This window comes from Hevea brasiliensis, chromosome 2 (genome assembly GCF_030052815.1).
Source record: "Hevea brasiliensis isolate MT/VB/25A 57/8 chromosome 2, ASM3005281v1, whole genome shotgun sequence".
NCBI classification, from domain to species: domain Eukaryota; kingdom Viridiplantae; phylum Streptophyta; class Magnoliopsida; order Malpighiales; family Euphorbiaceae; genus Hevea; species Hevea brasiliensis.
Genome location: NC_079494.1, coordinates 113,127,436 through 113,145,945, shown reverse-complemented (window position 1 = coordinate 113,145,945; position 18,510 = coordinate 113,127,436). Strand labels below are relative to the sequence as shown.

Here is an 18,510-nt window from a genome sequence, read left to right as displayed (position 1 = left end):
CTATCTACTTGAAGAACTGAGCCGAGATATTTAAAGTGATTACTTTGGGATAGTACCACTCCATCCAAACTAACTCTTTCCCTATCACCAACCAGTTTGGCCTTCACTGAACTTACAATGCATGTATTCTGTCTTCGTTCTACTTAACTTAAAGCCCTTTGACTCTAAAGTACTTCTCAAAAACTCTAACTTTCTATTGACTCCTTCTCGCGTCTCATCTACCAAAACAATATCATCCGCAAACATCATGCACCAAGGAATACTCTCTTGTATATGTTTCGTCAATTCATCTAAAACTAATGTAAAAAGGTAAGGGCTTATAGCTGATCCTTGGTGTAATCAAATTGAGATCGAAAAATCTCTTGTGTCCCTTCCCACTGTGAGCACAATAGTAGTTGCTCTTTCATACATATCTTTCAACACTTGTATGTACCTAATAGATACCCTCTTTTGTTTTAACATATTCCATAAGACATCTCTTTGAATACTATCATAAGCCTTCTCAAAATTAATAAAAACCATGTATAAATCTTTCTTCGTATCTCTATATTTCTCCATCAAGCTTCTAATGAGAAAGATCGCTTCCATAGTTGAATGACCGGGCATGAAGCAAAATTGATGGAGAGAGATAGAAGTATCATGACATAGTCGATGCTCCACAACTCTCTCCCACAACTTCATAGTATGGCTCATGAATTTAATTCCTTTATAGTTTTAGCAACTCTGTATGTCTCCCTTATTTTTAAAAATAGGTACTAAAATACTCTTCCTCCATTCATTAGGCATTTTCTTTGAGTTTAAAATCTTATTAAATAATTTAGTTAACCATGCCACTCCTATATCTCCCAAACAATTCCACACTTTAATTGGTATTCCATCGGGTCCACGGGCTTTACCCACTTTCATTCTTTTAAGTGCTTCATTTACTTCTAAAGATCTAATCCTTCTAGTACAATTCACGTTCTTTTCTATTGCTCTGTAGTCTATATTTACGCTATTGCCATTTTAACTATTATTAAAGAGATTATTAAAATAATTTTTCTATTTTTCTTTAATGTCTTCATCTTTCACTAATACTTTTCCTTCTTTATCCTTAATGCACCTAACTTGATTGAGATCTTGACACTTCATTTCTCTCCTCCTTGCTAATGTATAAATATCTTTCTCCCATTCTTTAGTTCAAAGTTTCTCATATAACTTTTCAAAGGCCTGCGCTCTTGCTTGACTAATTGCCTTTTTTGCCTCTTTATTTGCTATCTTGTACTGTTCATATGCCTCACTATTATCGCATTTAGGTAATTTCTTATACCATTCTCTTTTTCTTTTCACTACCTTTTGTACTTCCTCATTCCACTATCATCTCTCTTTTGAGGGTGGTCCATGTTATTTAGACTCTCCAAATATTTTTCTAACTACTTCTCTAATCTTTGATGCCATATGTATCCACATATCATTGGCCTCCATATCCAACTTTCATGCTTCGTACTCAAAAAGCTCATTTTTGAACTTCACTTGCTTTACTCCTTTGAACTCCCACCACTTTGTTCGAGCTACACTATTTCTTCTGACCTTACTTGAATTATTCCTAAACTTGACATCCAATATCACTAGTTGATGTTGACTTATTAAAGCTTCTCCTGGAATGACCTTGCAATCCTTGCATAAAGCTCTATTTGTCTTCCTGGTCAAGAGGAAGTCGATTTGGCATTTATGTTGTCCACTTTTGAAAGTCACTAAATGTAACTCTCTTTTTATAAAGTAGGAATTTGCTAGTATTAGGTCATATACCATAGTAAAATCCAAGATGTTTTTTCCCTCCTCATTTCGACTGCCAAAACCAAAACCTCCATAAACATTCTCATAACCTTGCCTATCACTTTCTACATGTTCACTCAAATCTCCACCAATGAAAACATTATCTTCATTTAGTATGCTTTGCATTAAATCATCCATATATTCCCAAAATTTTTGTTTACTCTCACTATCTAGTCCTATTTATGGGGCATAAACATTAACTACATTTATTGTTTCTCCTTCTAGTGCTAGCTTTACTAGTATAATTATATCTCCTACTCTTTTCATAGCCATTATATCGTTTTTCAATGTCCTATCTATGATTATGCCCACTCCATTCTTGTTTATCTCTTTTTCGATAAACCACAGTTTGTACCCTGAATTGCCCACCTTTTTGCTTTTCTCTCCTACCCATTTAGTGTCCTGAATGCAAGCAATATTCACCATTCTCCTTTTTAAGGTATCCATAAGCTCCATTAATTTTCCTGTAAGTGATCCAACATTCCAAGTACCAACCCTGATCCTCCTCTTATCCTGTTCCTTCATAATAGGTCTCCTTCTATGATATCTTCTATTATTTTTTATGTCTATCTTGTGTTCTGTTTAACTATCTATTTTATTATCTGTCCTATAGACTAACTTCTTTACCCACACCCATCCATGAAGTGGGAACTCTTGCTCACTTAACACCACACCCGAGCGCCTGCATGGCATATCACTTTTGATGAATGCCCTACACCCTTGCATACTTCTCACTACATCCGAGTTCTGATGTAGCGCGTTGTAAGTAGAGGACGCCCTGACATTTATATCATTTGAATCTATATCATAAGGTGTGACGGAATTTTTACCCTAGTTGTCACCTACCGCAACCCTACTACTTTATTCGGGCTTGGGACCGGCTAATCGCAAACTACTTAGGCAGAGTTTTTTTATAAAATAATTAATAATAAAAATTTTATTAATTTAATAAAAAAATAATTTTTTATAAAAAATATATGTAACACAATTAATTATTTTAATTTAACACAATTTTTTATAAATTTAACAAAAATTTGAATCAGAACAATTTTACAACTCATCTCATATTATCTTTGAAAAATGATATTTTTTTCTATGAAGTGTACAAGTATATGTAACAATTAGTACTATTTTAATTATTTTAATATTTTATATAATAAATGTGTAACTTTTTTATAATTTTTTTAATAAAATTTGCAACATATGACTTATTTATTGAATTTTTTAAAAAGTATTATATATATTTTTCACATGAAAAACTTTATTTTTTTAATTAAGTTAAAAAAAATTTTCCAATTAACTATTTTATATAAAAAAGTATCAATTTTTAAAAATTTTAATAAAATTTTGTTAGATGATTTTTTTATAACAAAGTAAATTACTTTGTAATAAAATCAATTAACCATATAATACACCTTAGGTTTTTATGTGAATACACTGCTTTCTAACTTATTTAAAATATTACATCTTAAATTATTAAATTTAAAATTTTCAATAAAATCTATACAAATATGTATTTTTTTACATTATTATTGAAAACTCTATTTAATTAACATGTACTAAAACTAATTTAAATTAAAATTAATAATTTTTATTCATAAAAAATTTAAATTATTTTTTAATAATATTTAAAAAATATATTTAACATTTTAATCAAAATTTAAAATTGAGTTATAGTTATTTATAAATATTTGCTAAACTTTAAATTTAATTAATTGAATTTTATTATGCTATAAATATTAGATAAGTCAAATTGAAATTGAGAAAAATTAAACTTAACTAAAATAAAAAAATATTTATTTTATATTCGTATTAATAAAAATTTAATATATATTTTGTATTATCTGCAATACCCATAATTTTTAAATAATTATTTCATATGTAAATATAAATATTTTAGTCTAACTCCTGGTGTTGTGGACTTTGCATAGGTACTTTCATTTCATGACAATTTGACCGTCGCCCAGATCTATAATTTCGGGCCGAGTAGATAAGCTGTTAAAATCACTTTGGAACCGGGTCAAAGTTATAGGCTACCCCATCATTTCAGATGCCTCGGATGTGTTTCAAGTGTCAGAATTGGCATAGATAAACCCAAACTCCGAGTTTCTTCAATTTTATAGTGCTGGGTTTAGAATAAAATTCTATAAAATATTCGTGGGTGGCTAGAAAATTATAATTCCTTTTGTATTAGCTTAGTAATATTGCTAAGGACCGTGAGAAAAATTTTTAGAATTTTTAGAACTCATTTGGGTAATTTTTGCAAAAAGAGTTAGTTGTAAGGACTAAATTATAATTTTTCAGAATTGTGGTTGTTGACTGTTTGGATGGGCACAAGAGGGGCCATGTGATGTGATTGAGATATGATTGTGTGACTTGTGGATATAAAAGTGTATTTTTCAGTCCTTTTGCAGATTGAGTAGGTCATAGGTATAAGGGGAACTTTGCCGGATTTTCGGCACAACTTAGGGTGTCTTTAATTCTTTTTAAGCTCGTATTGAGTCAATTATATTAAATAATTGTAATGTAATTGTCAGGTGAGTCGGGACAGTTTTACTCCTTCGCTCAGCCACCACAGTGACATTGGTTTATGTTTGTAAGTAAAATATTGATTTTAATTATAATTTCAATATTATACATATTCAAGGCATGACCATGCATCATTTATAAATATATATTTACGTAATTAAATACTAGGCATGATTCATATTGTATTTTTAATTGATGAAATGAATATGGATGTTATTTTATGGTAATTTAGAGCTGTGTGCGTGGGTAGTGTGTGTGTGATGATATTGGATATGGGTATAAAGGGTAGAAGCAGTTGGAGCTTGACTTGCTAGGACCCGATCCTATTGTGGTTAAGACGGAGTAGGTACAGCTTGAGTTGATCTCGCTGGCCCCCACATTTGAGAGAAAGTCTCGCTAGATGTATTCGCTGTCAGAGGTTGGATTTAAGAGAGCTGTTTAGGGGATCAGCTTTTATATATATATATATATATATATATATATATATTGTTTTAACATTTTATGGGTGTGTGAGTGCTCAAAATTACCTTCTCGCTATCTGTGATGTGACTTGTATGAAATTTTTGAAGGTGTTGCATTCCACCCCTTAGGGTGCACTAGCCTCATATAGCTATAGAAATTGTACTTAAAATTAGTATTTTATTATCTAAGTCGAACTATCACTCTTATTCACCTTATTTTTTTAGAATACAGGAGATGTCTGGTGAGTTTTAACTTGTCTCTCTTCTTCGCAGGTTATTTAGTAATATCTGTTATGTTTTGTATAATTTTATTAAATTCTATAACTTTGCATGTGTTAGAAGTATTTTATTTAATTTTGATATGTAATATAATGCCATGTTGGATCTGTAAATCTATTAAATACAAATATAATTGGATTAGATGAGGTAGTTGAGCTTTCGTTTGATTTTATGACATAATGAGTATGTAGAGGGTGAGTTGAGCTCCCAAAGTGATATATATTGTGCTTACAGTCGGGTGAATAAAAAACTTTCCGTTGAGCGGTCCATGTTATGATCGGACTCTATCCAGTTGATTTCTTAAAATTGGGCTCAATATAGACCTTAGTATTAGGTTAAGGAGTAGTTAGATTTACTCCAGGCCTCGAGAGCTTTAGATTAGCCAAAGTGAGATCGAGTCGTGATATTATCATTTAATAGAAATATACTTACAAATATTTTTTGTAAAATAATAAATATGATTTACTTTTAAAAAATTATAAATTAATTATTATTAAAAATACTATAATTAATATATTAATTAATAAAAATTAATTATTTCAATTAATTTAATTGTAAATAAAAAATAACTTAAATAATTATTAAAAATTTTAAATATTATTAATAAAAATAAGTTAAACTAAACATATTTTCACTAAATGACTAAATTTTATCCATTCTATTAAATTTTAACACGCCTAGCTCATCCTACGTGTTCCATGACATCATTTTAACTATATAATATGATAATATTCGATAAAAAAAACTATATATGATAATAACAGGACAAAATAGTAAGCCTAAGCGAATTTAATATTAAATTACAGAAATACAAAATATCAAAAGTAATTTTGTTAAATTAATTTATATTTTTTTTGTGTAAAAATATATACTATATAATTTTTTTGACGAAATAAATATTAAAAAAAAAAACAAGGAACAAAATCTCAGGTATAATCTAATAAAGTCAGGCTTGGGAGCATCATTGATCCATGCTGCTCCGTCCACTAGTAGTACTGGATTTTTTTTACCTATATACGGTGCATTATGATACAGACAAAATTTATTTATTAAATATATAAATATTTTATTTAAAATATAATATAATAAAATTTATTTATTAAATTTATAAATATTTTATATATTTATGTATTTATATAATTATGGATTAAATTAAATTTATAATGATGAACTTGGCCAATGATTTAGGTACAGTGCAATACTGAAAATTTGTTGCCGACTATTTTCTTTTTATTATTTTCTATTCTAATAATCCAATGTCAAGTGCGAGTTATTACACAGAGTCAGCTGAGGAATGCTGACCAAGAACGCGCCAACCCAGCACCGTCTCTGTCCTGCAAGGAAACTTCATCCCTTACAATGGTTCGAGTCTCGTTGGTCCTCCTGGTTTTGGGCTCCGTTTTGATCGGGTGGGTCAGCTCGCACCAGGAGTCTGGTAAGTGGAGTTGTGAGTCTGACCCGGGGATCCGAATGCAAGCTGAGTTCAGGCCCGGACTTGTCACCCTAGATGGTCGCGCCGACGATTGGAAGGACATTGATGGCTTCGAGTTCTCTCTTCTTCCTGCTCTGGACCCGGATGACGATAAAGAGTACAAAGGTGGAAAAATGACCGTTAAGGTAGGTTTCGATTAAAAACTCTCTATATGAATTGCAAGTGTTTGTGTGATGGTCCGAAATGCTTAAATCAGTTACAAATTGGAGTATTGGGCTATGGTGACTCTTTGTGGATCCAGTGTCAAATTTGTCTTTTACAATTTTTTTTCCCTGATGAGAAACGCTTGGGGTTGTTATAGGCCTTGCACGATGGTAAAGATTTGTTTTTCTCGCTGCAAGTTGATGGGGACTATACCTACTCGAAAGGGTAAGTTTCCTTCCTAAAGAAAGAAGCAGAAAATTAATTTATCATGTTCAGGATTTTGTTTGATCTATCAACTGTAATTTGATGGGTAAAGGCATATAAGATTTGCTTTAAGGGAAATAATATTTGTTCTTGTTTTATCATTTAAGGATTTGTTGACTATTTTGCTTTGCGGAAGAAGTTTTTATTTTATCAGGATAACATCGAACTCTTGTCTGTATTTGTCATTACTCATTACATACTGTTGGGATAATAAGGGGAATGCATGTTTAGTTAGATTGGATTGCTGGTGCTTTAACTTATCAGGGAGAAGGATTTTATTGGATTCAACTGTTTTTCTTTACTGCAGCAATAACAATAAATGCCCATCTGTGGCCCTCATGTTTCCAATTGGTGACCATGCCACCTATCACAATGTAAGTGGCTCCACTGATTTGTCACCATTTGTAAGTTAGTATTCATGGTCTTTTCATTTATGTGAGAAAATTTGTATGTTTTTAGATGGGTGGTTGTAAGGAAGGAACTAATTCTTGCAGCAGCAAAACTTGCAAAGGCCATGAAGTTGACATCATGCATTTCTCAATTGGAAATGCTATTCCTGGACGGCTCTATGGTGGGAATCTGATAGACAACAGTGATGGAAATGGTGGTGACAGGTGATACAATAGTAACTTCTTGACCATCAAAACATCGGAGCAGGATGTTTCTGTTGGTAGATGCTTGCATAAACTGCTTAGTTGATTTTTATGTGTTACTTGTCATTCTCTCTTTGAACAGGTTTGGCCATTTGGTCGATCTATATGCATGGAATCCACATTGTAGATATATTGATGGAACTGGTCCTTCAGGTATTTTTAGCATTAAGTTCTCCTACTGCTTTTTTTTTTTTTTTGTAATGGGAAATTGAAAATGCTTATATCATGAGACAACGATGAGACTTCAGTTGAAGAAGAAAAATAAAGTGGGATAAGGCACTAAATAAAGTGACAAGGTGCACCAGGAAGGTGGCATAAAAATTTTGATGTGCTCCTAGAAAGTCAAAGCTTGCCTTTTCTGATATTGTCTATTTCACACTTTATAGATATTGCTATCTACCCCAAGCACTTTACATCATGATATATTAATCACTTTATCCTTAACGTTAAATATTTTCTAAAGACATATTGAAATGTACTTAATCCATATTTGCATGTCTCACTATTATTTCAGGGTTTTTTTAAAATAATTTTCTTCCTTTTGGTGTGATATAATAGTTTGTAGTAAAGATCTATCATAATCACTTTTATTATATTTTATTTGTTCTTCACATTGCCTTTATCCTTACTTTTTTAAACAAATGAAAGATGAAAATGCAAGTCAAGTAACTTGGGCTGCATTGGCTTGAATGGTTTTTTCTTTTTAAAATTGAGCTAATTTTGATCTTGATCTCATCCTGAAAATTCATGCTGAACTTGGGCTTTTCTTCAGCCCATCTTGGTTACAGTCTTATCTAGGAGGAAATACTAGTCTAAACTACAAAAGTTTGGTAGATTCATATCATATATAGTGAGCAAAATAATAGTAATCTTTCATGCTATGGAAATCTCAAGTTCATCTGACCGAAGAAGAAATGAGATCTATAAATGATCATTTTCCATTTTTTTTTCTCCTCTTAAAGTTCTTTCTATGAAGCTTCAGAATTCTCTAGGTGTCTTTGAAGTCAAAATTTAGTAAGCATATACTTTTCTATGCGAAGAGAATCTTGGCTCAATGGTAAGGTTGCTCTTTTATGAATGATTATGAAAACCACCCCTCTGAAAAAAAAAAAAAAAAAAAAACAAAAAAGTGGGTGCATATGATTCTCCTTCGACCTTGACAAAGCAAGGAGCTTTGTGCACCGGGAACGCCATTTTTTTTTTTTGAATCCTTTTGTGCATAAAATTGTCTTATTTCATAGGATTGAGCTTATTATAAAAATGGCTTCCACTTTCATTGTAGTCACATCAAGTTAATTTGTTTACTTCTCCTTCTCCTTATTTATGCTTCTATTTATTTTTTGTAAATCTCTATAGTAATAGGTAAGCAATGATCATCAAACTATTAAAGGTTGATCATTTTCCTTGTCAGGAAATGATTCTAGCGCACAGAATAATTGGAAGGGGGCATGGTGGCACACTACCCTAACAGATCACTCAGGTAACTCTCGCTCTCTCTCTCTCTCACTCGTTTTCTATCTATCTATCTATCTATCTATCTATCTGTTTATTATTTATATGTGACCAACTGTACCTTGCTCACAATAGGAACTGTAAACAAATTTTGTTGTACAATTGAGAAGAGTGACCTACATGAAAGAGCCAATCCAAATGGTCCATAAGCTTGACTTGAGCATACACTCCACAGACATTAAATAGTATACTATGCAACAATTTGCTCTTGATTAAATGTATTTTACAATATCCAAACACGTGGTTCCTTTTTTGTATGATTAGTGATAATTAAGAATGATGTGTGTCCAAAGTGCAGTGGTTTGGAAAATTGTGCTAAAGTGCACAAGAACATATGGATTTACTGTAATTATTATGAACTTTTATCCTAAAAATATTGACTTTGAGACATGGAACTTGGAAGCTTCACTTTGGTTTCTGTATCACCATTTGTACTCGGTCTGTTTTTAGATTTTTTGCTTGAGATTTCGAGTGGACTAGTGTATACCTTTATTCACATTTTTTTTTCACAAGATCTACATCTTTCTTCTTTATGACCTGATCTTTAATCTTTAACTACCAGGTTTTGTAGAGGAAGACAGTCCTTATAGTTCAGATGGTCAAAAAGGCACTTATTTTTTTGAATTCTCTAGGCCATTAAGAACCATGGATCGTCTCCAGCAGGTTAGTAACTCGTCTGCTATGGTAGGATTTCATTTGAAAATTTAGAAAGTTCAATTTGTGTATTTGCTGAGGAAAGTAGGTTACGACCTTGAACTATAACCAGCAGGTCTGCTAACATGGCCATGCTGTTGATCCACAGTTATTATCGCATGATATTATATTTGTGAGATGCTCTGAGGATCTCTACAATTTGGTTTCTAAACTTTTGCTGCAATCACTATTGAGCTTTGTTGCTCCATGTTGCCTACTAGTCATTGCTGTACTAATGCTTCGATGGGAATGCATATATTGTTAGAACTTAAGTTGTGTGATGGTGCCATTGTATCATTTAGATAACTTTATAGTTAGAAGTATTACCTTGAAGCAGCAGCATAGCTTGAATGAGTTGTTTTCTCTAAATTTCTGCAGGATGCTCAGTTTACAATTAGTGGATCTAGCAAGATGTCTGTTGCATTCTGGTATCCAGTCGATGGGAATCCCTGGTATGGTTCTGGTCACTATTCTGTGAACTGTGATTGGATACCCTTAGATATCTCTCCTGGCAGTTCAATGCTAACCGCTTCATCACCAGCCAGCTCAGGAGATGTTGGCAGTGCCTTCGCCCTTCTATTTTCAGTAGTGTCTTTATGCCTTTCTGTTTTTGTGGGATATAGAGTTGCTAGACCTAAGGGTGTCCCTTTTACACCCATGGGGACACAAATGGAGAATCTTTAGGATAGCAGTATGGGTCTGAGATTGTACTACTAGGTGAGGGTTGTACTTCTTAGTTTTGTACTTTGGTCACTACCACATCATTACATTTTATATTGCAATTTAATTGTTAGTTTATTCACACTTTTATAATGAGTTTTATCACTTTGTCATTCTTGGTTGATGGCTTGATGCCGCACATGCTTGCTTAGAGAGCATTTGTGACATGAGAGGCCATTTGGTTTATAAAGAGTTGGTGGATGAGTAAATGAGTAATGCCATTAGATTGTCCCAAAATGTGGCATAAAAATAGACTCCTTGCTGTTGAGTAATGAGCAGCAACTGAAGTCAGATTTGAAAATACCACTTTCAAAAGGTTATTCTAAATATTGCTGTGATAGCTTGGAGAAAAAAGTACAAGAGAATAGTTTTTGGGTTTGAATAAAATATGATTTCTGCTCGAAATTTTACTCTCGAAAAACCAAAACTGGCCTTTGGTGGCCCCTTTGTTTCTTCTCTCTTTGCTAATTGGGAGGAGGATTCTCTAGAATATGAAGCCCAGCTGGGAATGAGAATGCAAAATTAGTCAGTTAATTTACGTATAAATTTGATTCTTTTTTACGTATAAATTTGATTCTTTATAGACAAGATACACTCTAGCCTCTCAATCTTAAGATAATAATTGTTTAATAGTATAAAAATTTTATTAAGTATTTTTAATTTTATGATATAATAATTATAATATTTATTTAATAATATATCAATTAAACACAATCTAAACCTAAACTCTTAGGGCCTGTTTGAGTATAGTTGATAATTTTCAGCTGTTAGCTGATAACTAATGATAGTTGATTTATATTAATTATTTAATAAAATTATGTTTAACTATTACTGTTGATATGTGAAATGACTAATAAGGGTATATATCATATAATTTATTTTATTATTAAAATAAATATAAAATTATAAATTTATTATATTATATTATTTATTTTATTAAAAAATTAAATATATAATTATTAAATTAATATATTATATCATTTATTATATTATTAAAATAAATACATAATTATTAATATATTATATTATTTATTTCATTATTAAAATAAAAAAATAATTAAATTCTTTAAAAAATAATTAAATTCTTTAAAAAAATAATTAAATAACTTTAAAAATATAAATAAAATAATAAAGTAATTATTATTGTTGATAAAGAAAAAAAATTATAATTAATTTTAAATTTTTAGATGTAAATAAATATTTTACATTTTATATTATTAATAAAAAAATATTTTAACAAAGTTAAAATGTATTAATTAAGATGTTAAAATTATAAATAAAAAAATAAAAATATTAATTTTTGAGTTAAATGGAAAAGAATAATATGATCTAAATAAAAATTAAAATCAAATTAATTATCAATTGATTAGAAATAGCTTTAAAAATAAAATTAATTTTAATATCTTAATTAATGCATTTTAACTTTGTTAAGATATTATTTATTAATAAAATAAAATATAAAATATTTATTTACATTTATAAATTTTTTTTATCAACAATAATAATTAAATTATTATTTTATTTATATTTTTAAAATTATTTAATTATTTTTTAAGAATTTAATTATTTTTTTATTTTAATAATAAAATAAATAATATAATCTAATAAATTAATAATTATATATTTATTTTAATAATATAATAATTGATATAATATATTAATTTAATAATTAAATATTTAATTTAATAATAAAATAAATAATATAATATAATAAATTTATAATTTTATATTTATTTTAATAATAAAATAAATTATATAACATATTTTCTTATTAGTCATTTCATATGTCGTCAATAATAATAATAATAATAGGTAAATATAATTTTATTAAATTTTTAATATAAATCAATTATTATTGATTATCAATTAATAATTATCTATATTTAATAATTAAATTAAATAAATTTAAAAAATAAAATTAATATAAATTACAATTAGATATCATAACAATCACTCTGTTAAATTTATTTTTTTAAATTTATTAAATATTTTAATTTAATTTATCTATTTAAATATTTATCCATTATTATCGGCTACCCGCTCACTGTCAATTTTATTTTTTAAACTTATCAAATACTTTAACCTAATTCATCCATTTAAATATTTATCGGCTATCGTCAAACACCCTCTTAAATCTTAAACCCTCGTTTTCACCCATTAAATAACCGCCACCGCAGCAAGTTTTCAGCCTTTCTCCCAATCGAACCAGCAAGGGGAAATCTCCCGCAATACTTGTAGTACCGTTTCCTCTTACTTCATACAGAAGTACTCGTTCAATATTCATCAACAATCTCTCTCCAGTGGCAATCCATAAGAAGGTTTTGATCCGTTGCGTAATTTTTACGCTGGATAGTGCGGCAAATCAGGTATCCTTCATAAGAGATGTGTACGCTGATTTAATATTCGAATGACGTGAATAAATTAAAATGGGTACTGCAATGGAAAATTTTGGAAATTTTATTTTAGGATGTTGGTTTTGTTTTGTTTGTTTAATTTTAATTGAAATTCAAACTCTGATTAGTTGCTTCTTATTGCACAATCCGCTTTTATGCAATACTCCTTACTGCGTTTCGTACAGTACACAGTAGAAGTCGTGCATACGCTTCGCGCCCAATCCTAAGCTATCGCCGACAATTATCAGCCTGAAGGTAAAATAACACTTCCAATGGCTGGCCATGGAAGCAAAAGAAGTGAAATTTCAGCCATTCCGCCTCGAAAAATCAATGTGGAGAAATTTGTACAGTCACGCGCTTCTGAGCTTGAGGCTCTTCACTCAATCGTATCTGACCGATTGAGCAACGATTTCCGGTCTCGAAGAAACAAGAGAAGAAGAACCACTGCGTATGACAATCAAGTTGCGAAGAAGAGATATAAGAAAAGGAGGAAATTAGGAGTAGTAGTTGATAAAAGCAATGCCGTGGCGTCGGAGCAAAACCATGAAAGGGTTCCTCCTCGTCGAGTTCGGCGGAGACTTGACCTTAGAAAGAATTCTGAACGTGGTTTCTCTACTTCAGGCGAAGGGATGAAGAGGCTGAGAACGCATGTTTGGCATGCAAAGAGGTTCACAATGACAAAGCTGTGGGGTTTCCACCTTCCCCTGGGTTTGCATGGCAGGTAACATTGTCATTTAATCTGCTGCACAAAGTTCTTGAAATATTAATAAGCTTTTCTTTTGAATGTTTTCTTTGTTTCTTTAGAGGAAGAGTTGATACGTTCGCTGACAAGATTGGCTTTGTATGATGCAGAGGAAGGGGGTCTAGAGCTTTATTGAAGTGGTACAAGCATGGAGCTCTTGTGCACGATGCGAGCTATTATACTGCTGTCCAGTTGGAGGGTCCAGAGGTAGGCATTACCTTCTCTTTGTAATTAGCAAATTCTAATTCTGAATTTTTATTGCTTTCCTAATTCTCATTTATTGCAAGGTTCATAATTCATGGCACTTTTTACTTGTGAGATTTATAAGCTAAAGAAGTTTGTTACTATACATCATTAGGATTCGTTAACGTCAATACTAAGGATGGTGCTCGAGCCTCCTTCATCAGCTCAATCTGAGGAAATTACCAATGCTATTCTTTCTGGTTTTATCTATGGAACTGCCATGGTAGGTTACTACACTGCAAATATTATTATTATTATTATTATTATTATTATTATTATTATTTTTTTTTTTTTTTTTTTTCCGAATTAGGATAACCCATGGATGTGGATATATAAAATTCTTTGTTTTTTCAGCTTCATCATGTTGGAGCGCCTGTTTCTCAGTTGATAGCTCCTGTGACTTATATGTGGAGACCTTATCATCTTTGGAATGGAGAAAACGGTGGTAGTGACCGTAATTCTTATGGATGTAATGAGTTACAAAGTTCTGAATTGTGTTCATCCCATCGCCAGCTTTGGGTGTGGATACATGCTTCAGCTTTTAGCGAGGGATATGATGCTCTAAAATTTGCTTGTCAGAAACATGTATGTCCTTTTTGTTCTTGAAAGAAGTTATACATTTCAATTTTGTTGTAGCTAAATTGGTTTACATTTGTCACTATCTCACAATGAGATTTAGAAGAATTCCTTTTCCTCTAAAATCCTAGCTTGTTGGTAAAAGCTGGTTGGTTGACCATATATATATATATATATATATATATGTTTCTCCTTTTGTTTAAATTGGCAAATTATGTTCCCCTGGGTTGTAATTTGCTTTCCTGAACATTAATGTTGCATTGAAATTGGAGAACATAATTCAGTTAGACTACATATTTTAGATGTTTTTGATATCTTAATATGTGAATTTCTTAGTTTTATTTCTTATTTTTTCAGATGAATGAGAGTGGCATCTTGATCAATTGCTTCTCGCTTGAAGGGCAGCTTGCAAAATTAGAGGTAATCGGATCAAAGGCATTTCAACTTCTTCAAAAGATATTACATCCTGTTTATTGGTGAGCACCTAAGATATTACTAAGTTCTTTGGGACCAAGATTTTTAGTTAACAATGGCTAAAGCTGTTTACTTTATGCAGTGATTCAAAGAATTCTTGGCAACCGAAGGAATGTGTTGTTGAGGAGGCGGATCATAGTTCTGAGCTTAAGAATTCTTCTATACTTGAAAATGAGGAGAATATTTCTTCATGTTCAATTTTTTATTTAACGGTCAGGGATCCTCGAGCAATGCCTGAGACAAAGATGGCTGACGTTCCTGTGGCAGCTGCTAGTACAATAAATTATTTGCCTGAAAATGAACCTGGAAAGGATGTTACTATACAGGGAAATCCAGAAAAGAATAAAGAGTTAATTCTGCTGCCATGTTCAAAACCTGAAAGGGATAGCAGTTTATCTGATAAAAGGGATCTGTGGGATGCTAGCTGCAGAGTAAGTCTCCCAGTGGAAGAGAACGTTCTTTGCTTGGAAAAACATCATTTACGTATGGATTTTGTTTGCCTTGATAATGCAAAATCAGGGATGCTGAGTACTTCAACCAAGGTTCAGGGTTCAAGATCTAGCCCTATTGTTCTTCTTAAACTCAATAATGGAATGGACTCATTCATGGGGTAATTCTTTTACCAGGTTTAATCTCTTATTTGGTGTTATTATAAGTAATTGATCTGGTTCATTTTCATCTACTTCCTGTGATCACATGTGTGCCACAATTATATTTTTGCAAAAATGAGCTGTATTCCTCATGAGTACCTCATAGGAATTCCTTATCTTTTCAGATGGTCAATAATAATCCCCTTGTGCTGGGTCAAGGTCTTCTGGATGGCTTTCATCTCCAAGGGAGCTCATGCAATAGGTCTTAGAGAGAAGCGATGGATTGCATGTGAAGTATGCATACTTAACAAGCAGGCAGTTTTTATAATTTTTGGTAACAAAACAACGCATGCTGTTTATTTATTTATTTATTTGCAGGTAGGTTTGCCATTTTTTCCTTCAGATTTTCCTGATTGTAATGCATACTTGTCTTCTATGGCAAGTGAAAGTGCTGCCCTAAACCAAAAAGCAGAACAAGTATGTCCTGCTGTAAGACCCTTGAAAGTGCCTGTTCCACCCCCATGGAATAGTGTCCGTGTTGCTGTTACAAAGGGGTGCATTGCAGTGCAAGTGGCTTCAAGTTCTTGTGCAAAAGACATAATTGGTTGCAATTCATCGTCAAACTCTAGATGTGATAATAGTGACATAACATCACTCAGAGTTGATGGTAACTCATTTGATGGAATTATAGCAAGGACATCCAGTTCATTGGATGATTTCTTGAATGAAATCCATGATGATTGTTCACTTTTATTCCCTCAAGCTCCAAATAGGAAGATGAGGTTTCTAGAGTTTATCAATGATGAAAGTAAACTTGTCCAACTTCAAAATGGTATTACCCAAATGAATTGTGACCGAAAATTATGTTTCGTTAGAGTTCTTCTCCATGCATATAAAAAAGGCGTTTTCGAAGAGGGAGCAATTGTATGTGCACCTTGTCTTAGCGATGTGTCGCTATTGACTTCCAGGTATTCTTCCAAAACTTCCCATTCTTATTTATGATACTTGTTACTTTGTTTGAAAATATGAGGTTTGCTTAATTATGTGAATTCTTGCTGAAATTATGTTACGCTTCATTTTGATTGGTGTGAATTTCATATAATGAGGTATTAAATTTGATATCATGTTCAAATTTTATAATTTTTCACTTGGAACACATCCAAATCATCAGTCATTTTAAATGCACACCTATCCAAACAGATTATAGATTCATGATAAAAGATAATAGGAGAGGGTATTTTGCAAAGTTGCAAGGATACTTGTGCTAGTATCTCTCTCATATTTTCAGGATTTGAGTGGGGCAACTAATGAGCAGTGCAAAGATCATCTAATCTATGAGTGAAAGGAGAAGAGAGAGAAAGGGGGGTTGTGGTGTTGGTGGTTGAAAGTTATCATTTGGGATTCCTACTGTTCATCAGACTTGTGATCTGATGTTATTTGATATGCTTGGCATGTGCTTCAGGTCAGAAAATAATGAGACTGGACTTCAAATTCCTGTGTCTTTGGTGAGGTCATACTTCAAAGAGCAATCTTCCGGCAAGTGGGAACTCCAGATACCAGAAGATTCTGCTGCTAGGGAATCCCATCGCTGGCCTATTGGTTTTGTTACAACAGGATTTGTTCGAGGGAGGTTAGTGCTGATATTATGTTGATAATCAGAAACTTTTTTTTTTCTCATTGCTTTCAACATATATGCAATTCGTTCTTTGGTAATAAAATCACAAGATTTATTTCTGATATGTAGCAAGAAGCCAGTAGCGGAGGCCTTTTGTGAAGCAGTTTTACTAGCTCGCCTTAGGGAAGAACAGTGGAATGAGATACCTGTGAAGCAGAGGAGAAAAGAAATATATGTTCTTGTAAGGAACTTGAGATCTTCAGCATATAGACTTGCTATGGCGACAATTGTCCTGGAACAACAAGAAGATGATATGGAGTTCGTGTGAGATGCTGCACATATGACAACAAATACACAGATAAGTTAGGTAGATTATGTAGTGTATTGCAAAAATAGATCAGAGCTGTTACAGGTAGAGGTAGTGATATGGTTTTGCTGAAACAGCATAGAACTCTCTCTCTCTCTCTCTCTCTCTCTCTCTCTAAAAAAATTGCTTGTAAAGAGACGATAGAATAGGAATCAGTACATGGTATATTTAAAGGCTTTCCTTTTTTTTTTTTTATTTGAAATTATTGCAAAGCTCAAAAAAGGGGAATGGACAAGTGAAGTGCAGAGCGATTTGATTCGGAGGATGGGACCTGATTGAACGTGTTTGTTAAATGAGTTTTTAGAAGGCTGAATCACTATTACACTCTCAAGGTTTAGTCATAATTACTACTCATCTCCTATTGTTTTAAAAGCAAATTAAAATACTTCATTTTATTTCATATTTTCTTTTCGTGAATTATAATGTCTTTACTAATAAATGGTTTTTTTTTTCATTACATACTGAAGAAATAACTAAGCTATTTCTATTTAAATGTCAAAACCTTTAGCTTTTAATCTGCCATTGTTATTTTTCATGTTTAAATTTTAATTGAACTTAAATAGAACAACAAATAAAAAATTTTAAAAATTAATAAATAATTAACCAATAAAAATAAGTCACATTTATTAAACTAACAAAGGGTTAAATTTTTTATACATTTAAGCAATAATATTTTAATGAGATTTAAGAAATTAAGAAAATATTCGTCATTACTAATAAAAAAGTATCAAAATTTAAGGGAGAGGTTCTATTATATTTGGTGGTCTTGTGCTGCTAATAGTTTCTAGTCCCAAATAAAATGAGATTACAATGAGTCCGGTCCAAATCTAAACAATCAGACAGCCAACGAACACTGAAAAAGAACACCCTTCAGAGAGAGGATCATATTCATATAGGCTTTGATCTGATAACATCACATGTAATTGCTTACTTAAAATTATTAAGTTT

The 18,510-nt window shown here is 31.6% G+C and overlaps 2 protein-coding genes across 4 annotated transcripts; both read left to right on the top strand.

Moving 5' to 3' along the window:
* The first annotated feature begins 6,279 nt into the window (after positions 1–6,279).
* On the top strand, positions 6,280–10,655 carry LOC110647907 (uncharacterized). The gene is made up of 8 exons (XM_021801945.2): positions 6,280–6,701; positions 6,878–6,945; positions 7,292–7,358; positions 7,444–7,598; positions 7,720–7,790; positions 9,049–9,117; positions 9,712–9,812; positions 10,221–10,655. Exons 1-8 carry the CDS (start codon positions 6,444–6,446, stop codon positions 10,524–10,526), a joined length of 1,095 nt encoding a protein of 364 aa, XP_021657637.2. The 5' UTR covers positions 6,280–6,443; the 3' UTR covers positions 10,527–10,655.
* Positions 10,656–12,671: 2,016 nt separating this feature from the next.
* Positions 12,672–17,824, top strand: LOC110647913 (ribonucleases P/MRP protein subunit POP1). 3 transcript variants are annotated; one of them, XM_021801952.2, is made up of 11 exons: positions 12,672–12,928; positions 13,141–13,676; positions 13,808–13,904; positions 14,056–14,163; positions 14,295–14,525; positions 14,874–14,992; positions 15,073–15,600; positions 15,766–15,874; positions 15,959–16,548; positions 17,043–17,210; positions 17,325–17,824. In XM_021801952.2, exons 2-11 carry the CDS (start codon positions 13,228–13,230, stop codon positions 17,521–17,523), a joined length of 2,598 nt encoding a protein of 865 aa, XP_021657644.2. In that variant the 5' UTR covers positions 12,672–12,928; positions 13,141–13,227; the 3' UTR covers positions 17,524–17,824. The 3 variants fall into 3 exon arrangements, with proteins under 3 accessions (XP_021657644.2, XP_021657643.2, XP_021657645.2); XM_021801951.2 differs by having other exon boundaries at positions 15,766–16,548; XM_021801953.2 differs by lacking the exon at positions 12,672–12,928 and having other exon boundaries at positions 13,540–13,676; positions 13,760–13,904; positions 15,766–16,548.
* Positions 17,825–18,510: the final 686 nt, after the last annotated feature.

Coding starts and splice junctions, on each gene's coding strand:
- LOC110647907 (XM_021801945.2), top strand. CDS start 6,444: ATGGTTCGAGTCTCGTTGGTCCTCCTGGTTTTGGGCTCCGTTTTGATC. Junction 6,946..7,291: donor GACTATACCTACTCGAAAGG/GTAAGTTTCCTT, acceptor TCTTTACTGCAG/CAATAACAATAAATGCCCAT. Junction 9,118..9,711: donor TACCCTAACAGATCACTCAG/GTAACTCTCGCT, acceptor TTTAACTACCAG/GTTTTGTAGAGGAAGACAGT.
- LOC110647913 (XM_021801951.2), top strand. CDS start 13,228: ATGGCTGGCCATGGAAGCAAAAGAAGTGAAATTTCAGCCATTCCGCCT. Junction 14,164..14,294: donor TTATCTATGGAACTGCCATG/GTAGGTTACTAC, acceptor TTGTTTTTTCAG/CTTCATCATGTTGGAGCGCC. Junction 14,526..14,873: donor AATTTGCTTGTCAGAAACAT/GTATGTCCTTTT, acceptor TTATTTTTTCAG/ATGAATGAGAGTGGCATCTT.